This window comes from Strongylocentrotus purpuratus, unplaced genomic scaffold, assembly GCF_000002235.5.
Source record: "Strongylocentrotus purpuratus isolate Spur 01 unplaced genomic scaffold, Spur_5.0 spur5_scaffold_16, whole genome shotgun sequence".
NCBI lineage: Eukaryota > Metazoa > Echinodermata > Echinoidea > Camarodonta > Strongylocentrotidae > Strongylocentrotus > Strongylocentrotus purpuratus.
Window position 1 is genome coordinate 25,048,874 of NW_022145601.1, and position 24,247 is coordinate 25,073,120.

The 24,247-nt window shown below is 36.6% G+C and overlaps 1 protein-coding gene across 2 annotated transcripts; it reads right to left on the minus strand.

The window, feature by feature from the left end:
* Nucleotides 1-1,192: 1,192 nt before the first annotated feature.
* msp130 (mesenchyme-specific cell surface glycoprotein) lies at nucleotides 1,193-17,498 on the minus strand. Of its 2 annotated transcripts, none has more exon segments than NM_001123514.1 (13): nucleotides 1,193-1,546; nucleotides 2,178-2,302; nucleotides 4,096-4,313; nucleotides 5,190-5,455; nucleotides 6,019-6,084; nucleotides 6,695-6,901; nucleotides 7,660-7,774; nucleotides 8,151-8,295; nucleotides 9,051-9,213; nucleotides 9,916-10,260; nucleotides 11,148-11,288; nucleotides 12,648-12,869; nucleotides 16,924-17,405. In NM_001123514.1, coding segments are annotated over 13 exon segments (2,412 nt in total). In that variant the 5' UTR covers nucleotides 17,219-17,405; the 3' UTR covers nucleotides 1,193-1,442.
* Between the last annotated feature and the right edge of the window lie 6,749 nt (nucleotides 17,499-24,247).

The window sequence follows — 24,247 nt, forward strand, 5'->3', positions numbered from 1 at the left end:
GCAATTCTTTTGAAACCCCATCAATATCTTAACAGTCATGATTTTGTTTTGGGTTTTTTCTTCAAATTGTGAGTTTTTAATAACTAAATTCTATGTATTTGGATTTGCCTAACAGTCATTGGAATAAACAAATTGACTAGAATATCGGTATTTAAGTCGCTAATGTTATTGTATTCCAGTGCGTAATCCGTATATGTCTCTCAATTAGGAAAGGGATTCGACAAAACTCCTGTTTATAACGTGTTGACAAAAGGGTTGATTGAGGATGATAAATATTAAAACAAGAATGTAACTGCTTTCACAAGTCGGTCAAGTATTTTTACATTCAAACTTATGTACAGACAGTATCTCTTCACCTAGTTAAAACATTTGACCTAGCCGTATTTACCAACATAATCGTGCATGAGCAAGTGTAAGTTAATCTATTCGAAATATTAAGCACGAATAAAATGAATTTTCAGAACTGTTTCTCTCCCCTCCCGTTCCTCCTTTTAAGAACTCATACGCAATATATGAAGCCAATCTATTAGACATTAAGTTCATGTTGTTATTATGCAATTTATTATTTTTGTTGATCCAAAATTTACAAAATATTGCACTTTATAATAAATTTCAAACAATACGACTAGTAAATATTGGCTTTCTTAAATGTAAGGTACATCATTTTGTTGATACGACTGTATCAAAATAAACTAACATATCAACATATCCGACACTTTTCCATATCGTTCAACATTTCAGTTTACCAATCGTATTTTCTGAATATATGAAGGTAAAGAAAATCCGGAATAGCAAATTTATATTTAACACCTAACATTGTAACCACTATTTATACAATTTTCATGATGTATATGAGAACAAAAATACTATTGCACCTTTCCACATAAGACATAAATAAGAATGTGATTTAAAAAACACTTGGTTACAATAGTTGTGTGTTATATCAATATATTACAATGACCTTACATAGTAACATCAAAAATCTTCACCGAAATAAAGAAAATACTAAATTTCCTAAAGAAGATCGCTTGAAAATAAAGAATTCTAAAGGGTGTCTGCGTATATGATTGAAGAAAAATATATACTGCCAAAGGGATCGGCTATATAAGAATTACATTTTCATCTTAAAAGAGAATCATATGATGCAATTCAGGTTTTTGTTTATTTAAGCTCTATGTTTCTTTTTTTTTTTTTGTTGCAGATTAAATAAAAATGGATGACTCAAATATATTTTTTAAACGTTATTTCAACCTTCCTTGCTAACCAATATTAAATTTGATATCAAGAAATCAAATTGATCAGGTTAGATTACATCCATATACAAACAAATCGAAAAGGGGGAATCTTGCGTAATCTCGTTATTCATTAGACTGAAGTCTACCACCAAATGAAACAAGAACGTTTTCAAAAGAGCTGCATTAGAAATTATATTATGAATAAAATTACATTTTCATGAAGATTGCGAACATCCCAGACAAAAATGCGAAGAAGATGCTGAACGCTGATGACGTCACAGATATGGCACTACTTCCTTCTATGTTGGTTCCTACGGAAGAGCATAATTATAGAATAAAGATTTATTTCTACATGTCAAATCTGAATTTATATGCACACGATTAATTTCAAGGAGGTCAAAATGACCTTGACTTTCTTTCATTTTGATACAGGATGTAGGTGCATTTCATTTGTCTGAATACAAAGAAAGATTTTGTGAATGTTTAAAACACTTTTCATAACCCATGTATTCATTCTGTTTGATTACTTGCTTCTTCAGTTGCTTTTTGTTGGATGCATCTGATCCATCAACTTCACGAGACCATGACAAAATCAATGATCACAATTACCATAATATCCACAATTAGATGTAGTAAGCACCCAAAAATGAGAGATTTACATCAAAATAATACTCAGAGAGAGTCGAGGAATCATTTTTAAAAGTGTATACAAGTATAATTTATAATGTACATGACGAATGATATATTTTCAGTTTACTGAATAATCGGAACAAATTGTGATTTGGACCAGAAGCAGGTGGGCAAAGGTGTTTTGGAGAAGACGCAGGTGGGGCAAAAGTGTTTTAGAGAAGAATGCGGTAGGTCCTGGGGTGCCAGGACATAAGGGTGTCAACATATAAATATATCGAGCTGTCCGAACATACGGGGCGGTGTTATACTTACCAAGTGTCTTGAGTAACATCCAGTAAGGAACATCGATCACCTCATACATAGAGACTGTACCACTCACTCGACCGGTCACAAGGAGGAGAGGCTTGTTAGTTTGACTCTTTTCTGGAGGGATGAATCTAAAGTAAATTTTTGAAGAAAAAACAAAGACATTTTTTGATGACATCTAAGACGCGTTCTATAAAATAACAAAAGGCACAAAGCACCCTTCAAAATACTTTAGACTATTAATATGAGCAGAAAGAGTTCATAAAAAATCAGTAGTAATTGCGTATAGTATTAAGCAAGCGTCCCCCATCCCATCCTTGCCGCATAATTTGTGGAATCGTATTGATGGGATGCACCGACAACGACAGAGAATGACCTTATATAGAGTAATGGATATAATTTCTAAATGAGATGATGATTCATCATAGGCAGAAGTCGCTTTATCCTTATATATCTTACGACACATACTAAGGCCAATAGTGATTTTCTATTAAACGTTTTAGAATATGTTAACCACTTAAGTTTTTACAAAGGCAGACAAATGTTTCTCCGAGCAGAGTTCTCCATTAGTGCAAGGATTCGCCTATCCACAATGTCGAATTCTATTGTGATCCTTATTTAGTACACGATACGTACTAAGGCCAAGAGTGATTTTTTATTAAACGTTTTTATATGATGTTAACCATTTCAGTTTTTACAAAGAAAGAGAAATGTTTCTCCGAGCACAGTTCTCCATTAGTGCAAGGATTCGCCTATCCGCAATGTCGAATTCTATAGTGATACATTAAGTGGTATCCAGACGGGAAAAGTGCAAAGTTTATCGGAAATCAGTTGTTTAAACTAGCTATGAAGTCATTCGACAACACAATAGTCAAAGAAGCAAAACACAGAGAGTTTTTGTAATGAGAACCCAGACCTAGCCTAGAGACCGTTTTGTCATTATTTTGATCACCATAGCGACCGTCTATTAACCATGACGGGTTAGCATGAGATCATAGGCGACGCCCTAATTGTATTATCCTCTCCGTGACCTTTCTGAGTGAGAGCCTCTTTTTACGGGACTAAAACTGTAGCTCAGGTCAAGAACATGGTCATAGTAGTTGCCAAAACTGTCTCTAAATGCGGAACGTTCATCCCTCGTTGCTTTTATGAGTAGTTGATTCATTTGAAGGATAGCAAAAATAATATGCGGTGTAATACCGTAATCTGTAGGTCTTTTTTTGGTCTGTTATCGATGTACATGTCCATAGTTACGAGCGCACACTTGTCTTGTGAGCATAACAAATCAAAATTCCTGTTGTTGATGATGAAAATTATTATTATCATTTTTGAACTACGATACTGTATCAAAATTGTATTCGCAGTCATATCCTTTAAGAAAGTAATTCAGAATTCTTAACATACAGAGACTGTACCACCTTTCTACTTTAATATTGATACATATTTATATAATACATTCTGAACACCATCGACACATAACAATCGTTCAAAAAACTGTTTGACATAGGTGGCGCTAAACAGCTACATCCTTATCCCCTCCCCTATTAAAAAAGGATAACTTCTGTTATATTAGTAACCTTATTCGTTCCAAATTTTGTTACAGTTTTTACATCTGCCCTCATACAAATACTTTTGCAAACTTTGTCAGAAAACTAGGATAAGTGTAAATGCTCAATCTAATTAGCTCGAATCCTAAACGAATCAACAACAAATGAAGTACTCTGTAAGGTATACACTTTGACAAACGGGCAGGGGATTGTGAGAACAAGAGAAATATTCTGATACCTCTCTGATTATTTTTTCAAATATTTTCAACCTGCAGTATACATTCTCTTATTAGCAGTCTAAAGATTAAATCTCTTTTTTTGTGTAAATGTTTTAAGTTACAAAATTGAATACCCATGAACAAACAATTTGAACTCACGAAAGAGATTCTGGGGAAAGGTCGCCGGTTTTTCGGTTTTTGTAGAGGGCGTTATAGCTGGCATCAATATGTCCGTCCTTGAAGAGGGATTCGTAAACAGGTGTGCTGTTGCCAGGGGCAACGGAGAAGATGGCGAGAGCACTTACTCCATCAATACCAACGAAGATAAGTTTTCTGCCCTGGACATCACCAACAGCTAGAGACTCACACTCAGGCCCCTACGAGATACAAAACAAAACAAAATTACTCAATATATGTTGACTGTCATGTATATTCTTATTTCTACGCAACTTTTTGGACAAAATGGGTGGAATAAGAAATCGCCGGTGATCGCAGAGATCATATCGTTTGTGTGTTTTTCTCGGCCGAGAATCATCATAAAAAACAATAAAACAATATAACAAAGTCGAAGACTTATATAACAATAATAGAATGATAAGACGATTGGATAGTCCATTTCAGAGCCATTAACCTAATGGCTCTGTTCTTCCACGGAGTCCAACCATTGAAGTCCGTTACATTGCTTGAAGGTTATGCTCGTTTTGACTTACTACACTACTATCGTGAAATTGTGTAATTAATATTTCTCTTTTTATATACACATATTGTGTTATATTTTAAATATTTTTGGACCAGTTAGCCTAATTTCGTTTGGCCTCTCTGTGATGTCTTGTGTGTTTCTGTGACTGCCAAAATGTTGATATGTGCAAAAAATACTTGATTGTAATTTGAAATTTCGTATTTTCACTACAAATTGTGTCCTGCTATATTGGAAACGTAATGTTTATGGTCTATTATTTTGGTCATAACAGGGTTCCTTGCTTAAATGTTTTATGCCCGTTTTATACAATGTGTCATTCTACCAATTGTAATGTTAGCATACTTCATATTAATGTTATGTTATAAAAGATCATGGAATACTATAGGATATTAATCTGAAATTTGGAATTAAAATTTGTTACGCAGCCAAACAACAGACTTATAGGCATCATACCCCAGTCACAGCGATGAGACCGATACCAGACCATCGAAAGAGGGATCAGTTATGGCAGTGTGACTAAGGTATGAGACTATCGTGCGATCGTCGTACGTACCCTTCCACTCGATCGCGAGTCCTTAGTCATGAACGGTTTAACTCGCTGGGGAGGACGAGAGAATGCGGCTCCGTTGAAGATCTTGGGGAAGAACTTTGCGATCTCCTTCTCGATGACATCACCGCTGTCCCAAGCCAAGGTCATGTTCATAGTTATAGGGTCAACCTTATAGGCTGAGATACCACGCCCACCGAACATGAATACTTCGTTGAAAAATTCTGGCTCAGCAGGATTGATACCGTCGACCATACTGAAGAGAGAAGAGCCTGTTAGGAGTGTGAAATAGATAATTCATTTACGGATCCAGAGTAATGAGCGATTTACATTAATATTCAAACTAAATATAAAGGGTAATATAAAGATATGTGAAGCAAAGCTTAATTCAAAGTGCAACATCAGGTCTTAAAGTTATCGAATGGAAATAGAAGAAAAAGACTTACTCATCAAAGTTTGGGCCAATAGATATTTAGAATTCCCCATTTGATAGGGCGAGATTTTTGTTTGTTTAGAAATGATTATGAACTACCGGCACAATTTATTTACATATATTTCTTACTTTTTTTTAAATGTATGGTACAAAACCGCCCTCATAAATGGCTCGCAGACATTCTTAAGTTATCTCAACTTTTGTGATGAGATTGTTTGACACTTTATCCTCAGCAATGTGTTTGCATTGAATATATGGTAGCGCATGAACGCTTGGATTATTGTGTATTGAGTAGTTAATGAGGCCAGGGTGTGTTGTTAAGATAGATTTTACCTGTATGGCATATAAAAAAAATGCGGCCAATACACATGTTTTGAATTTCAGACTTCAATACAAACTCACCTAACTGTGTCTCTTCAGCCATTGCTTGTCCCAGGGGACTGTCTATCACGGGTTGGGGAAGTAGCTCTAGGAGGAAAAAATAAGAAGAAAACAAATACGATTTAATGCATGGTGTCTATGTTTTATTAGACCCTCTAAGGTCGTTTTTAGTATATTCAGTTAACATATCTCGTCGATTATACGAACAAACGATTATTAACGTCATATTGATATTTCATGCTTTTCTTTGCATTTTCCATACTTTATTGATTAGTATTGATGTCCTCTTCGATGTTATATACTGATTAGTTATTTACACCCAATGCACACTTAAATGCGGCTTATCTACTTACTCTTTTTCAACTGACACTTGTTCGTTCCAAAGATTCTGTTAGACTTTCAATATTTTATTACCCTGTGGGGCCTACAAACAAGCTTCTAGTACGATTTTACCTTAGACTCCTTCATATCCTTATTTTTTAATTTTAATTAGTCCTGTTTTATAAGTAAATAAGAGCAAATAAAAGTGATGTAACACATCATAAGTAGTAATGTTTCTTTAAAATACCTTTAGACTATTCTTATCATTATTATTCCTTGAACTGAAACTGAACAGGATATTCATACGATAATAATTATTTAGCAGTAATCTTTGAATAAGAAGTTAACTTCGAAGTAAACTTTGAAGAGTCCTCACCTTCTACGATGAATTCTTCACCAATCTCGACTTCTTCGAACTCTCCTGGTCCGCCAGGGCAAACTTCGAGGGAACACGTAGCCATCATAGGTTTAGCGCCCTCATTTGCCGTTACCACGTAAAGATCACCCATAGCGTCGTAGTATGTTTCGATTGCATCTGGCATGGGAAAGCTGTTTAGCTGGTCGTATGTCTGGAACATAATGCCTGCAGCCGAGAGAAACGAGCAGAAAAAAATGTTTCATTAAAAAAAGAACCCTAAATAAAATAGTTATACAATTTAAAAGGTTACTAAAAAGGTAACAGACTTAGGCCTACGAGTCTGTCCTGGGAATTTTAAAATCACCGATGTTCGGGCAAACTTCTTCTCACATTGGGGTTGTGGGGTGACCTATTTGTAATTTTCTATATCTTATGTTCAGTTTATTTCATTAAAAAAGAAGTCAATTATTAAATTAAATTGTTATGATGACAAAAATTCTTTCGTCACTAGTTTCGCTCGCTCAATCAAAACAATTGGAAAGTTTGGAATTGTAGCATCTGAACGGCGACCTGACATCTGCTCCTTCGACATTTGCTATTTGCTTTATTTTCTTCAAAGCGTAGGGTTAGGGTTAAGATTGCCATAATATTTTAGGTTGAGTTTAGGTTCAGGTTTAGGGTTAGGGTTAGGGCATGGTTAAGTACAGTGGTGGGTCTGACCGGGGTTGAAGTTATGACTTCCGTTGGTGTAAGCAACTGTTGCAGAAGCATGTGTCGTACCATCCTAGATCTCCCTGGGCTTCATACAAAGACTGTACTGGGCAGTGCTGCCCAAGATACATATTAATGGACCTTTATATCTTGCCAAGTAAAACAGTATGCGTCAGGTTTTTATATCTTTCTCACAGTCAAGAACCACACCCCATCCAGATACCCCTATAATGGTACCCTCCGATTTGGAGTGGTAGAAATCCTTTCTTCACCTCTATCCGCACTGCTTGCATCGATCTTGAGTCCCTTCCAATTCTTCACACCCATCGGGAGAATATCAATCACGGTGTTGTTATTCAAATCGACGACTGCGATGGCATTATTTTCCTAAAAATAACAAGGATTGTAGAGAATTAATGACAGGAAATGCTGTTGATAAAATAATTTAATTTTCAAGTACGGCTGAATGCCCCCGCCCCCTCCTGAATCCGTCCCTGCGTATCAACATTCGAAATAATGTCGCAAATTTCCGTTTCAAGGATCCTTTCTTCCCTGCCTTCTTTTTCTTTTTCTTTTCTTTTTCTTCTTCTTCTTCTTCTTCTTTTTCTTTTGACTTTCTTTTTTCTTTTTCCTTTATTTTTTTCTTTTGATTTCCTTTTTGGTCGTCGTCTAAAATATTTGTCATGACCCTTCATTTTCAATATCATTCGAGTTCCTTCAAAGTATTCTAGCCACGAGCCCCTGAAGGTCTGTTTATTCATACCTGTAAGCTGATATAAGCGATCTGTTCCTGGCCATCCAATGTGATGTGTCGAGGTTCAAGTCCTCGTGAGAATGTGTGTGGACCAGGGTCACCCAACTGACCTGTGTAAGGCTGACGAACGTGGAGTGCTTTCAATCGCTGGACCCTGTTATCAAAAAGAGTATAAATATGTTAAAGACAGGGTATTTTACAGACATCGTCACCACTGATGTTATGTATGTCAGCGCTTAGATGCATTGAATTAAGCGCTTTGTAAATGTAATATATTATTATTATCATTATTATGTGTTACCAAATGCGCCATCTTTCTGCGATGGCTTATATGGTGCGATTTCCGGTTCCTGTAACCAGTACCCCAATCATCATCATGCGCGCGTGATCATTTGATGATGCATTGTGTGACCTGGCTGTCGACACATCGGCATATAGCAGTAAAGTAGTGTCAGTTAGAATATCCTGCCTTTAAATATATAGTAACTTTAGTTTGAAGAAAGGGGAAGGTATCTACCAAATCAGCATCACTTTACATTCAGTAAAATAAAAACCATCAACTTATTTCCACGGAAACATGGATCATGTTATAAGCTATCTTTGTTTAAGAGGCTCAAACATTAGAACGATCTGTGCAGAACTATGTAGCTCAAGAAAAGTGTGCTATATCAAATACTTTTGGAATTGCTTATTATTGTGTTAAATTTGCTTTATGTTTGTCATATTTTATCTTCCGTTTTTCTTGCGGCCTCGTACAAAATAAGAAGATGGTGATGATGATGATGGTGATGATGATGATGATGATGATGATGATTATGGTGATAGTGATGATAGTGATGATGATGATGATGATGATGATGAAGATGAGGATGGTGATGGTGATGATGAGGCCTGCTTCAACTGACTTACTCGGCTGGTGCGTTGAATTTGTGGAAGTTGATCTGACTGACAACGTAGCTCATAGTAGATGTTCCATTGCAGATTGTACCGGGTAAAGGTGTAGTCGGAATCATGGGATACTGAGGGTTGTTTCCACCACCTTGGCCGCCTTGTCCTCCTCCCTGGCCCCATCCTGGAAAAGAAAAAAACATGCTGAGTGATTATTTCATCCTTTTATCTCATTTCCATACATTGTTTTCTTTTCAAATGTTTAGTAACATAACCAAGCGAGCAATATATTAATAAATAATGTTTAGACGGTGACATTATTTGATTTAATAAAGACTGTAACAAAGATGGAAATTTGCCATTTTGAAATTATATTTATAATCATACGAAAAAATATCGAGGCGAAAGTTGTAGTATTATCAGATATCAAAGAGATTTAATCCCTTATATAGCTACCAAATAAAACTGAAAATGTATTTCAACCCGATAATGTAAACAGAACAATCAGTAAAGGTATTGAAAATATATGTATCATTAAAACTACTTTATTATCTTTTTATTAATATGTATGAAATGAGTAGACTTTCAACAACAAAAATTATCAAACGTTTGATGAACTGCCATACCCAGAGATAGCGCAATGAAGAATGAAAAGCGTGATTACAAATATGATTAAAGAGGAGAGATAAATAGAGAGTGACCGTGTTATAAATATAGTCTTAAATGAAAAACAGAAGGGACTTCAGTCAGGATACTTATAGTTCCATATTCATCCCCTGAGTAAGGATTGGCAACTGCCGATAAATGTCGTATAAAGGATAATTAATGTTGTTGCTGTGCTTTGAACCAGAAACCATATTAAAAAACATATAATAATCACACGTACCGCCTTGTCCGCCTTGTCCGCCTTGACCGCCCTGACCGGGGTAATAACCTGGTCCACCCTGTCCGCCTTGTCCGGGGTAGCCACCTTGACCGCCTTGGCCGCCCTGTCCGCCCTGTCCGCCCTGACCGCCTTGTCCTGGGTATTGGCCTTGACCGCCTTGGCCGCCCTGACCGCCCTGACCGCCTTGTCCTGGGTATTGGCCTTGACCACCTTGACCACCTGCTCCTGCATTAGGGCTCCACGTTGTACCACGAGGGAAACCAGCCATCGGTGTGGTCATCATTGGACCACCAGCACCAAACGTGGTGTTCACGATCTGCTGACTGGGACCATTAGAAACTGAACCTATGATGAGAATGAAGACAAAAATATATATTTAATAACTGATTAGTCATTATTTTGGTGACCCTAGATGTATATTATTAATGTCAAAATCGGAAAGTTTAGTGATACAAATGTTTTAAAATGCTTTGAAAATTAAATTACTTTTTCTTAGTCGTCTGCAGTTGTTTATTGTTTACATAAAAAGCTTGACATGTTTTGTTTTGACCTACAGGTCAACTACAGTTTGCATTGTCGTTGATGTAACTGTTTGTTGTCGTTGCTTGTAAACTGGACGTCATATGTCTCAACGACTGAGTCGCATGGTGTTAGCTTGCCGTGGCCTGGAGCTTACTAGGTGGAAGTAATTGTAGCTTGTCGCAAGCATCGTCGTCGGGTGATCCTGTCGCGTCCGGTCTTTCAGCATACATGTTTTTCTCTGACCATTACAGCCGTCGGCAGTCGTTTGAGAGATCACCTCAGTTGACATTGTGGAACAGGCCCGCCAAAAAAAGCTGGACGCGTCATTTGACGTAAGATTGCGTCAGTGACTGGTGCATCTTTGACGCGCCAAAAAAGACGCGCAATGGAAGTATGACATCGTAAACATATAATAGTGAAATGAACAACGTTGTGATGAAGTACTGGCGTATGAGGTATCTGCATTATTGGGAGTGATAAAAATGATGCCTCGCGGTGCAACAGACGCAAGCCCCGTTACGTTATATCTTGCGCCAAATGAACCCTAGTGCGATAATTGCATGCGCCAATAATTCAAAGCAGTTTTATTGTTCATTTTGTATCACTTTTTGTTAGACGTCATGATGTCCAACGGCCCGTCAAAAAACCATGAAAGTCTCTGACGCAGTACTAAGTCAGCAAATGAGGCCAATTGTGCAAATAGGACTTACCTGCTAGCCTAACTGTAGTGATGGTGCCTTCAGGGTTGACGTATTTCTTAGTATAGTTGTTCTCTCCCATCACGCCTTCGTTGGCGACGATGATGAGGCTGCAACCTTGGGCGAAGCGGACGGCGATAGGCTGAGAACCAACTGGATATTTAAAAAGAATGAAAACAATGTGTTATCGTCATTAAATGATTTATATTTATACACAAACAAAAAGATATAATAGATAAGTAAAAAAGAACAAATGTCTCTCTTCCTCACTCTCTCTCTCTCTCTCTCTCTCTCTTTGTCTTTCTTTCGTTCTCATTTTGTCTCACTCTATCTTTTTCTACCCCACCCCCCCCCCCTCTCTCTCTCTCTCTCTCTCTCAGGCCTGTTTTCATCAGCTCGAGATTGTCAAATAACCCACTATTTTAACTATCCCGATCGCAAATTATCCAGCTAATTTGCGTCTTCATCAGCCCGCAGTTGCAATTAGCGGGATATTTGGTCGAGATATTCATCCCAAGATATCTTGGGCTAGTTTGCAAAATATCCCGCTATTTGTCCGGTGCGTCCTCACCAGCCCGAAGATTCGCACTATGCGCGAACGCTGAGCAGAATATCTCGAGCTAATTTCTCGAGGTCTGATGAGGACGCGATTTGTAACTTCGGGCTTATTTCCCAAATCAGAAATAGCGGGCTATTTGGCAATCTCGAGCTGATAAAGACATATCTTTCTCTCTTTCTCTCTTTCTCTCTTTCTCTCTTTTTCTCTTTCTCTCTCTTCTTGACGGTCTATCTATACACATTCTGTCATTATACAACGGGGATTGTTCCCATGGGTTAAGAGATATACCTTCGGTCGGATGTCAGTTATTATACGTTAACCCACAAGATCATTCCCCAATGACATCATCACCCATGTGACTCCACTCAAAACCATGTGACTCTTCTTTCTATGTCTCAACGGTGCCATGAAAATTACTTGAGAAAGATCCAAGAATAGTTGAATCGTGCATAAGAAAAACCAAAATGACATGCAAATTCAGCAAGGTTCAAGTTAAAGATTATCGTTTCGTGTGTTACGAGAGAAAGTGGCATCTTTGCAATTCTTTCTTTTTGAAAGAAACAATCGGAAATTAAATCTACTCTACTCTTTTCTATTCTGTTCCATTCTATTCTATTCTATTTTGTTATATTCTATTCTATTATATCCTTTTTTGTTCTATTCTTCTCCATTCTATTACATTTTGTTATATTCTATTATATTCTATTCAAATATATTCTGTACAGAACATCACATCAGTTTACAATAAAGAGAAGATAATTAATTATATTCTATTCTATTTTGTTCTTTTCTATTCTATTCTATTCGGATCGTGGATGACAGGCTACGGGGTTCGAATCCATTGCGTTGCTAAAGCATTGATAGTACTCCAAGTCACCTATATCCAATAGACAAGTGAGATAATGAACACACGAATGAAATATCAATAAATGTATCATAATTCTGTTTTCTACCTTCGACAGAGCATAGTTCTTTCATCATCATGGTGGCTGGGTTGTATTTCTCATAGATCTTCAGTGATCCTACATCAGTGAAGTGAGGCTTCCCTGGCTGAGTGAACGCAACCAAATCGCCACATTCTGCGATGTCTGCAACTGGGCCCTCTGTAGCGATCTGTTTCACTACCTTGGGTTGAACGACGTCGGAAAAGTCGACAATCTGAACAAATTGTCCGCCTGAAAAGAAAAGAAAAATACATATTTGTGATTGTTAGATTGTATGTCATTGCTTTATATGGTCATAAATGGTCTCATTTTGCTCTCATTGCATATTCTTTTGATCAAAGGTTCTACAAAGATAAAAATGAATAATAATAAAAGTAATAATAATTGTTATGATAATAATTGCAACTGCATGGGGTCTATTTCTAAATTGTTCTCAATCTAATCCTCACGATTGTAGTTTTGTTATAAGAATCTAAATTTCAAACTAAATTACATCACAATAAATAATAATTAAGATATTAAAGATGCAAACTATCCTGAACACAGAGATACAATGATTTCTTAGACCTAATTTGCCACTATTATTTTCTTAGAGTTTGAAATAGATTAGAATGCAGATGTCACTTTCTTTCATTGTTCACTTACATAACATATCGAAAATGTTAACTTTAGCCTGTATAACCATGTAGGTTTATAAATATAGGTAAGATACCTTTATCAGAAAAGTGGGATCGGACTTTAATATAACGTTAGTGGTATAAAGTTATGTACATGTGTTCGTTGGACTACTAAATGTGTCACCATCCCTTGGCTTTCTAAGACGTGTTTCCTGCTAAATGCTGGTCACGTGGTCTTATTCTTGGATGCGTCATGAAGATGTTTTCATAAAAATAGATGAGTGGATAAGACGTGATGGGAAGTAAGTAATTATTAATGCCTGTTAATCCACAAACAAAGACAAGAGCTTAATGACTTGCCGTTGAACCCATGGACATGGCGGCCATTTTAGTTGACGTTTTCTAAAACCTCGCGACGATGATTAATGGTACACGCCCTATTCTTCACAAAAAATGCACGTAGTTACACATCAGTTCGTGAAAATTATGGAATGCAATCATAATTAATCATTTCTAAACCTTTACTTTCTATTTAATACCTTATATGAATTATCTAATTATAGGCTTGATATAGGTATTACCACTGGACAAATTGGAATTACATTGCAAGGTGCATAGAAGAAGAACACGATGTTCTAATTATGAAATTTATTGTCTTCGTTGGCTTAAAATAAAAAATCTCTTTGGATTTTGTAGGAATGCGACATCATCACGTTCCTTGCTTCCCGTCATGAAGTTTTCGTTAAGTTTTAAATGTAAGTGTTATGAAGATAATATTTGATTACGAACATTTTAATCCGTTACTGAAAACATGAAGCAATTCTTAAGGCTTTAGGCTACTTATGAGTATCCAGTAGATTGCTTATCTAGGGTTCTATATTGGAATTCATTCGATATATTCTTAACATCGCTATATTTTTGCAATAAAATACGCTGACGTGCGGAAGGAATAGAATTACATACTTAATCTCTACGACTGCAGCAGATCTCTTAATGAATGATGATAAGAAGACTGGATTACAGATTGCGTTGCAAATTGTATGTAGAATAAAGATGATTTCATCATATCCTATTCATATCAACTTCGTTTATATTTAGAACAAAATTTCACGAAAACTATTGCAGTGTTTGAAGTATCACTAAGATATAATTAATTAAGCTAATTATCTCTGTCTGGCTGCACCCTTTCGAAGAGTCAAGTGAATTTGTATTTTGAAAATAAAGAGGCAGCGGATCTACGCCCCCCCCCCCCTCACCCCGCTGAATTTTGAATATACCAACTTTATTGCACAGTCACTTTATATTAGGCATCAAAGTGCCCGGATATCTATGGCACTTTTTATCGTATCATGTGTATTTTGATAACGAAATAGCATATATATATATAACATAATAACAATTGTCTTTGTGTACTCGCTCGCACCCAAAATCTATAAACTGAAAATTTGATATTCGGGCAAGAGAGGAAGGGGGTCGAAAATGTGCATGTACGCATATGGCTGCTAGAATAGGACACCCCCGATTCGCCCCCTACCATGCAAATAGAATTAATAACTTTATTACAATAATATGTTTATCCTGGGTCTGTTTTCCAATCATTATATCAAAATGATATCCATCGATTTATCTTCGCTGACGCATATCCGTTACTTATTATTTATCCGGCCATCCAAATTCCAAAGTGATCACCTCCTATTGTATATAACCCGATGCATGGGGCTAGAGATATTTTTACATCGGGGCAACATTTTTGGTAAAAACCCTCTGCTATTGACTCATAAAAAATGCGTATTGGAAGGTAAAATAATGTAAAAGTAAAAACAGTGAAAATATATAAAAAGTAAAAGCATGAGTGATAAAAATAACTGAGAACGTTAAAACAAAAATTATTGGTTGAAGCTTGGGTGTGATAAGTGGCCATGCATTTTGTCATATCCGAAATAGGATATTTTGGGGCTTAGGTGCAAAATAAAATTACTATTTAGTTAAAAGTGATATTGTTGATTTTTTATTATACATATTATTCTCATGCTGATTTTTTTAAATCCAGTATTGCTAGAAGTCCTAGGTGCATTACAACAGATTCTTACTATTATTTGTAATCCATTACAACAACGAAAAACGCTACTGGAACTGTTTTATTTTCAAATTAAATCAGTTGTCAGAACTATGGGTATAGTCTTTACCGTTTTATCTTTTGTTCACCTACTTGACAACGCCGACAAACAAGAACGAATGAATCATTCTCATCAGGTCTATCTTAAGAAAGACAGGAAATGACTTACATCATTCTACAACATTCTAGAACTTGTTGGCAGACCCCCTCTCCCTCCCCTCACTCCCCGTGAACTGAAATAAATCAACCTGCTTTGTCATGCCTTTTAGGTGACTAGGCTATTTCACAACAGAGTTATTAAAATATTTCTGTTCACAATCTGAGCTAAATCGATTTCATCGGCTGAAATTGAAAGATACATATTTATTCTGTCCGAAAATGTGTAAAACTTGTTTTAATAGCTTAAGTGATATTTAGCATAATTATAGAGAAGGATAATTTCAAAATAATAAGCTAACTGAGGTTCTTTTTATATAAAGGCTGATTGTGGACTGATCAGCTTCAATACATTCAAACGGAGAAAATTATCAAAGCTAGCTTATACCGATTCAAATTCTTAAAATAGAGAAGATATTGGATTATTAGGTGAGAGCTTCAAAAAATGGAAGTTAATGATCAAAGATACCTAAAAATGAACAAAATATATCCGATGATAATTCATCTCAACTTTCTTTAAATGTCCATGTGATTATGGGATTACAAACACAAAGGTTCGTGGTCAAATTGATCTCACCTATAAGTTCAACCCCGCCTTTCCCCTTATTGTCTGCATTACTAAATTCGAGTATAAACATCAAGGAGAAAGGGAAATGAGAACCATTTCCTAAATAGTCTAGGAATGAGTGACCGGGCGGTCTGAAAAAGGTCTCAAAAATGTTTCCTTTTCTTTCTATTTTGACACAAATTTTTTTTTTCGCACATTAATCAGTTCTTAGTCTATTAACAAAGTATCTCTCCGGTCCCAGGAAGGCTGTTTGGTTTGTTAGTTAGTTTTTTTTTTTTTGTGTGTGTGTGTGTGTGTGTACATTTTGTTTGTATTTTGTTAGGCCGGTAGATATTCTTCTTCTTTTTGGGGCAGATTTGTCAACTACCTCTCAAGAATTCTTAGGTAGAATCCTCATTACTCCAAGATAATGTAATCTGTATTTCCAAAATATCGCAGTGAGGCGAATTCACTTTAAACTTTAGCTATAAGTAAAGGTCATAACCACACAAAAAAAGATTAGATATTGAAGTAATTTCTGGTGAATAAAATTGCGAGCGACATAAGGTGTGATGGCTTAGTGGTATAGCAGTGATCTCGAAACCGGGAGGTCCCGGGTGCGTAACAAATTCGACGTGCTAGTGCAATTTGGTAAGGCATTAATCCTCATACAAGTCTCTCGGAGGAGATTTAAAGCCATCGGTCCACCGTTTTTTTTTAATTTACAAGCATACGCATACTTTCTCACCAGTCAGGGTAAAACAAACGTCAAACCAAACGGCTTGAAACAAAATACATTATTCGTTTAAAATACACACCGCATCAAGAAAAAAAGGTTTTTATTCTTACCTCCCACGTATGCCAATTGTTTGTCCATGTCATAAGCTGATTTGAAAGCGACGCCATTGTTCAGGGCATACATGCCGCCGGTCTGTCCTCTTCCACCACCTCCTCGACCTCCAGCTCCACCACCCCCTCCACCGCCTCCTCCGGCACCACCTGCCCCACCTGCCCCACCTGCCCCACCTCCGACTGGCAACTTGTCAAAAGGTAGATAAAGTCTGGAGACGAGTTTCAGTGAAATCGTTGCCTCTGTTGAGCCAAGGGCCAAACAGAGGACCAAAAGTGGTACTCCGAACTGCATTTTGTCAAACTAGAGACCGTAAAAATAAATTCTCCCAAATATTGTGGGAATCAAAAAAGTACTCCCAAAGAGCTGTGGAACTCCGCTCTTCTTGCTTTGTCCAAAGGTACTCTTTCCACCAGAATGAGCGTTGCTCTGCAGCTACCGGCAGAGTTTTCGTCGCGTGCGCTTCAAGCGAAAACTTTTCAACTTCTGGTAAAAGAAAAAAGAGCGGATCCTCTTTAATAGGTCTAGCCTTGTCTCGCACAGATCGAGTCGGTGCCTCGTTCACAACAGCCGAATGTAGAGGTGAGAATAAATGGTCTCCCGGGTAATGGATAGAAGAAATATGGTATAAACAGGAACTAGCAAAGCAGAGCTTGAAGGGGGTAAAGAATAGTCGCGAAATACAGACCAAAGTTATGGAACCATCTAAGACAAGATATATGGAGGGGCATCGCTAAAATGTCATGACACCTCCATTTTAGTCCTCGAAAGATAATTGATCTTTATTAAAGAAATTGTAGATATTAGAAAACCTTTACACTTATCACACAATATTAAAATTTAGAGGTCTCTTATAACCTGAAGTTTTGTTTTTTTTTTTTTTTTTTTTTTGGGGGGGGGTAGATTTGTTTGATGTTTTTGAACGGCTTAACTGTTTCTGGTTGTCGGAACATTTTTACAGACTAGCTATAATCCCTTTTTTAATCATTATCTACATTAGTTGTCACAAATTTCTTTTTGTTTAAAGTAAGGCTTGCATTTCCATAAGTTTATTAAAAGAATTCGTTTTTACTGGCTGCCTGCCGTAGCAAGAAGCAGAATTGACAAAAAAATTAAATCTGTTTCGTTTACAATCAGCCATGCATGAAGTTTTTCTTCTTGGCTGATCATCAACGACACGGAGTTAAAGGACCGCTCTAACCCAACTAACATAGCCTTTTAAAACATGAATACACCTCTACTTATTAATATTCCAGCCTCTGATTTTTCAGAACATCTCTAAATTGACTAAAAAATGATAATAACCATCCACTTTTCACATATCTCACGCTTGCTGGGCTACGCCCCTCGAAAAAAAGGTAATACGGTCACGTGGCTTGATGACACATTTGACGTCATTGCGGGAATGTCCGATCTGTAAGGACCTTACATTCTGATTGTAATTCATAATTAGGAATGACGAAATTGCCAGAAACGTACTGGGATTATCAAGTGCATATTATTTTTCGCATAAACTTAATGTCTTTTTTATCCTCAATTAATATCATAGTTTGCCTTTTTAAAGATATTTTAATGCCTAAATCACCCTCCTTTTCACCGGAGAGGCTCCTGCAGTGACGTCATATACTATTGCGCAATACAGCTCCGAAAATGTGTTTTTTCTTGGCGTTCTGAGTCGTCATTTTTAAAGCTAGATTCCAGAATTACTGATGATGTCTTTTTTTCTCCATTTTTAGCCCATTTTGGTTAGAGTGGCCCTTTAAGTCTTTTGTCAATTTTGTTTTTTGCTACGGCAACAAGCAGCCAGTGAAAAAAGAATTCGTTTAATAAAATTATGGAAATGCAAGCCTTACTCTAAACAAACAGAACTTTGTTATTCCTTGTATATTTTTCCTTATTGAGGGGTCATAATTATGAAAGGGCAGAAACTGGACTTTGTAGAAATGTGATTTTCTCTTTGAAATTCAGATACCGTCCGCCAAATAACTTTTTGCTTCCCTCTCTTCAAATTTATTTTAATCGCTCATGCATGAAATATGCATCATATGAGTTGCATCAAATAAAAGAAGAGGATTTAAGCTTTACAAATATGTGTCATTTATTAATTATAATTATGATTAAGTTATGATAAAACATCGATAATTCTCGGTTTCGTTTTTTCTGGGACACACTGTATATTTAAAATAATCCAAAATTGTGAAAGCGGATTTAATGATTTTAATTTGATTTGATTTGATTTAATTTGTATTCTTTATCGTAGGACAGTTTATGATTGATGTAAGCATATGAAGTTACCCCTCTTCCCCCCCCCCCCCCCCTCATCGCGCCTAAATAATGATGACAAAATATGTTGCAATGTCTAGTTCTAGTGACCAGATAGTTCTTGGTGTGTGGGCGGGCATGTACTATTGGGTGTGACGAGTGTTCATTTCCGGAATACAGATTTACAATAATGATGGGGGGAAACATGTTGCTCATCTAAAACTTCATTATTTGTATGCATCCTACCGATTGAAATGAATGCATCTCTCTCTTTCTCTATCTGTCTATCTATCTCTCCATCTTCCCCTCTCTCTCTCTCTCTCTCTCTCTCTCTTTCTCTTTTTTTTCTCTCTCTCTCTTTTCTCTCTCTCTCTCTCTCTTTCTCTCTCTCTCTCTCTCTCTCTCTCTCTCTCCCCTCCCTCTTCCCCTCTTTCTCTCCTCTTTCTTAACATATCCTAAAGTCTTTGTCTTCTCTCATCGGAAATTTGAAAATCAACCTGTATGAGGCTGAATACCGGTCATCCTAGTAGATCGGCAGCCCAAGAGACCGACAGCTCAAAGAGTCAAAACAAAGATATATTATCATATATATATATATATTTTCATGAAGTTCATAGTGATAATATGGTTTAAACTTGATATATTATCAGAACGTTATAAATAAATTGTCATGGCTCTTTAGAGTGATCTATAAAAATTTGAGCAGATATAAACTTTAGATCTATGTAAGTATAGATATAAACCATATTGTCACAATTACAAAGACTGAAGTTTTAAAAAATACAATGATTCCAACTTAATGGGCAACCGTGTGCTTTCTACTTTCCTGATTACAGAAAAAAAAACTAATGAATAATTTAACCGATGAGAGCATTTGCACCCCCTTTTTCCATAACCACCCATCTTTTTTAATAATTTCATAGACAAAATTTAAGTTCAAAATACAATAAAATGCAAGATAGTAATAATAACTTCACTAAGGCATAGAAAGCCAAGGGGGTGGTCTGATGCACTTTCTTGTTATAGAAAATAGTCTGTAAAATGCAAGACTACGTAAGAAGAGAAGCGACGATTGGAGACAGAGAGCAATAGGACTCAGGATATGCAGAATAATCCTAAGCAGGATGGTAATTAAAAGCTTTTTAATGACAGAATACTCGGCCCCTCCTGTGTGTCACCTTTACTGCGCATGCCCGTGTCTCATGACGATGTGTCTTGTATAGCCTTCCGTTAAGATTTAGGTTGGTGTAAAAATCAAAGGGTTTATGTACTACACAAATTAACTGAAATGCTTTTGTAAATAATATTGACAAGTTTCGAGTCAAATATGTACTTTTTAGAACGCTAAAATTCGACTCTCTTTCTTTTCTTTGTTATCTATGAAAAATAGCAAATGGTAGTATTAAAAATAATTAACATCTCCTGTTAAGTAGAATATACTGTTTTCGTGTTTAGTTTTTTCTTTATTTCTGTTCTTGCTATATTGCTGTCTACAATATGTTATCACCACATCACCCCCTTTCCCAGACACCGAAGGTTTTTATTTAGGAATACCCTTAAACGCACATATCAAAACAAATTATGAGAACAAAGAATCTGAAAGAGTTGTATTTTAACATATGACATAACTAACAAATTCTGTATTATCCATTAATAACAAGGTCATGATGGTTGGGATTTGATAACATCATAAATTCAATTTCTTCTGCGGTGAAATAATACGCTATCATCTATGTCATGACTGTACAAATCTAACAAATCCTTCTTTTAAACGTCAAATGAATTCAATCCATGTAGTAATTCTTTTCTGGAAATAATTCATATGATTTCAGACAAGATTGTATTAGACTGTTGAAAGGTGTGCTTTTGGGACTGGAATTGGATTTAGCCTGTAAAGTGAACTTATTTGGCCTGGCAAGGAAGACGGGGTCAAACGCAATGTCAACAGTGAAACTGAGTTTTCCTGAGTTTCTTTTGGTATGACTAAAAAAGGCAAGAATAAAATATCGTGTGGGATTGAAAGACACACTAAAGCTTCTTTTTCGATTTTCTCGTATTGCACGTAGGTCGCGGGAGAGAATAATGAAATCATATGCAATCTTTTTAATGCTGCTCTCATATTTCACAAGAAAAGGCAAACTTTGTCCAGTATTCAGGCCTACAATCAAGAAAAGTAAATTTACAATTTATTTTATGAAAGATAATCATTTAACGCGGTACTCTGACAAATGTGTTATTGGATTTTTAACTCAAGGCTTTCTTGAATTTGTATTTTTGATAAGTATAATGTTTTTTTTATTTTATTTTTATTTGTTTAAATAAATGTAATATGTTATAAGTATAATGTTGTTGTTGATGTTGCTGCTGCTGCTTTTGTTGTTGACGTTTTTTGTTATTGTTCCTGTTGTTATTGGCGTTGTAGCAGCTGGGACAGATCATGATGTTATTGTACATTAATTGACGACAATTCATTAGTGACGTAAGCTAAAATGACGTATAGGGAACGAGGGAATACGTAATAGATTGGACGAGGGACAAAGGCTTGGCTTGCAAAGGATATCATCTATATATGACTTCACACCTTTGATCGGGGAAGTATCATTATAAAAAGTTAGCACGGGAAGCATTGACCCTTCTTAAACTTGAGAGGACGTGCGCTAATCATTAAACTTTTAAGAGAAATGCATGGTGAGCCATTACAAATTCAAGCTAGGCTATGTTTCATGTTGTGGTGTTTGAATGTTTACTGTCCATGTACGTTCGGCCTCCTCTTCTGGAGGACCCCCCCCCCCCCCCCCCCCTCCTACTATTTATCAATATCTGGGCCCCGTCTTATAAAGAGTTGATATTAATCGCAACTTATTTGCGATTTATATTAATTGCGACTATAAGAGATAGGAGATTGAAAACTTGCGATTGATTGGAGGACTTGCGACTGATTTGGATCAATCGCAACTCTTTTTAAGACGGAGCCCTGGATACGCCAGCTAACTTTTCGGATGTCTGAATAATCAACATTAGTTTGAATTACTTTTACGGCTATGCATCGTTAAGGGATCGCCATGTATAGATCAGAGCAAAATCTATGTATTTTAATGCCACGGATATTACTGAAGGCTTGCAACTTCGGGAGCTGCTAATATGTCAGATTCATCGCCACGTAATTCTTTATAGTATACAGATCCATGACAAGGCAATATGGACATAATCAGTGATCAAGGCAGCTTTGAACCCTATATGTGTCATTTTACCAGTCAATAAGTCAGTCAAAAAATGTATAAAGTATGAAAAATTCACATCATCGACTCTATCATTGCCTCATTAAAGGAGATTTAGCACTTACGATTAGAAGAACTTACAGATTCATGAAAGAGTAAATCAATCCCCATGTCATTACATACCCCCCCCCCCCAATGATAATACATCGGGTTGAATCTGAAGTTTGGAGAGTGCCAAATAATCCATATGATATCTTACTGTTTATTCCAGACACGAATCAACGCAGTTAGATTGATAGAGGAAAGACTTCAATTTCGCAAAGCAAAACTAAAATGGACTTTGGCAAAGGATTGGATGGAAAGTTGTATATATATTATTTACATCTGTTTTTTCCTTTTATTTTCAAAGACGCATAAGCATAAAAATAGACTGGGCATTCGAACAATTACAAAAATACACTTTTCCATAAGCCTATAATTACTGTTGTTACACTGCATATTGCAAGTTCTTCCATCTGTGTCTCTGACTTACTTCAAGTAGGGCAGTATATAGAGCGATACGTGATCTTTAAAAATAAAATGTTCTTAATTAAGAGCAGGCCTCAGCCCTGTTTTATCACAGAAGCAAGGCTGAGAGAGACAGGGTACTTTAAGAATTGGTCAACAACTGCACCCATCATAGCTATTATCTGGGAAATTGGTAATTAGAAGTTAGTACATATCACCCTCACGTGAGCAAGCTGTGGAGGACTTGAAGAGTTGAGCTTGGTTACAGGAAAAAATACAGAAACGGAGAGGAAGTCAGGAGTAGAGAGAGTCAGAGAGATATACAAAGAATAGAGAAAGAGTGCGTGTGAGATAAAGAGAGGAAGAGAGAGAGAGAGAGAGAGAGAGAGAGAGAGAAGGGGGAAGAGAAAGAGAGAGAGAGAGAGAGAGAGAGAGAGCGGGTGAGAGAGATATTTGGGGAAAGGAGGGAGGGAAGAAGGGAAGGGATACTAAAGGAGAAAGAGAGAGAGGGGGCCTGACAATCTTAAGACAGATGTAAAAAACACGAGACATAAATAGTGAAAAATATGTAATTGGAAAGAAATTGGAGATATATCTTTGAAGCATAATACAGGGAAATTATTAAGAGTGACAGAGGAGAATAGTAGGGGTGTCTTTTTTTTACACGTGTATAGAATGAAAAGAGCAAATAAAGGAAATGGTTGTAGGAAAGATACTGGGGGAATGTTAAAGTGAGAAGACGAAAAAGAGAAATGGAGGGACGAAGAAATTGGAAAGAAAATACAGAGAAAGAAAAGGAAAGAGGAAAGTAAAAAAAAAAAAAAAAAAAAAGAGAACGAAAGTGAGGGAGAGGGAGAAAATATAGGAGAAAACAACGTAAACGGAGAGCGTATAGATAGATACATCAACAGTTCAAACTTCTGATGCTTATCAAATGCATTACAGTTGGTTTATTTTGATTGCAAACTGCATGTTACCACTTTGACCAAATTGTGGGCTTGATTGGATTGTTTAGGGCGGGTCCGACTCGTAAGGTAGGCCAACCAGAGACATCTGTGCCAGCTAAGGACTATACTTGTAGGTAGGGCCTAGTGCAGTGCCATCACTGAAGCATGCATGGGGTTATCTTTAGAGCATGTTTGTGTGGAAAATATAAGCCGATAGGAGTAATTCCCAACGGCAATTTGCAACCTATCCTCATGTTATTCTGAAATTGAGAATGTTACATATGTGCGGTGATAACGAGGCGGTATTTAGAAGGAATTACGCTCGAGTCGCATGCTACTTAGCACTATGATTCATACCCGGCTCAGTGTTAGGGAGCTTATGCGTCACC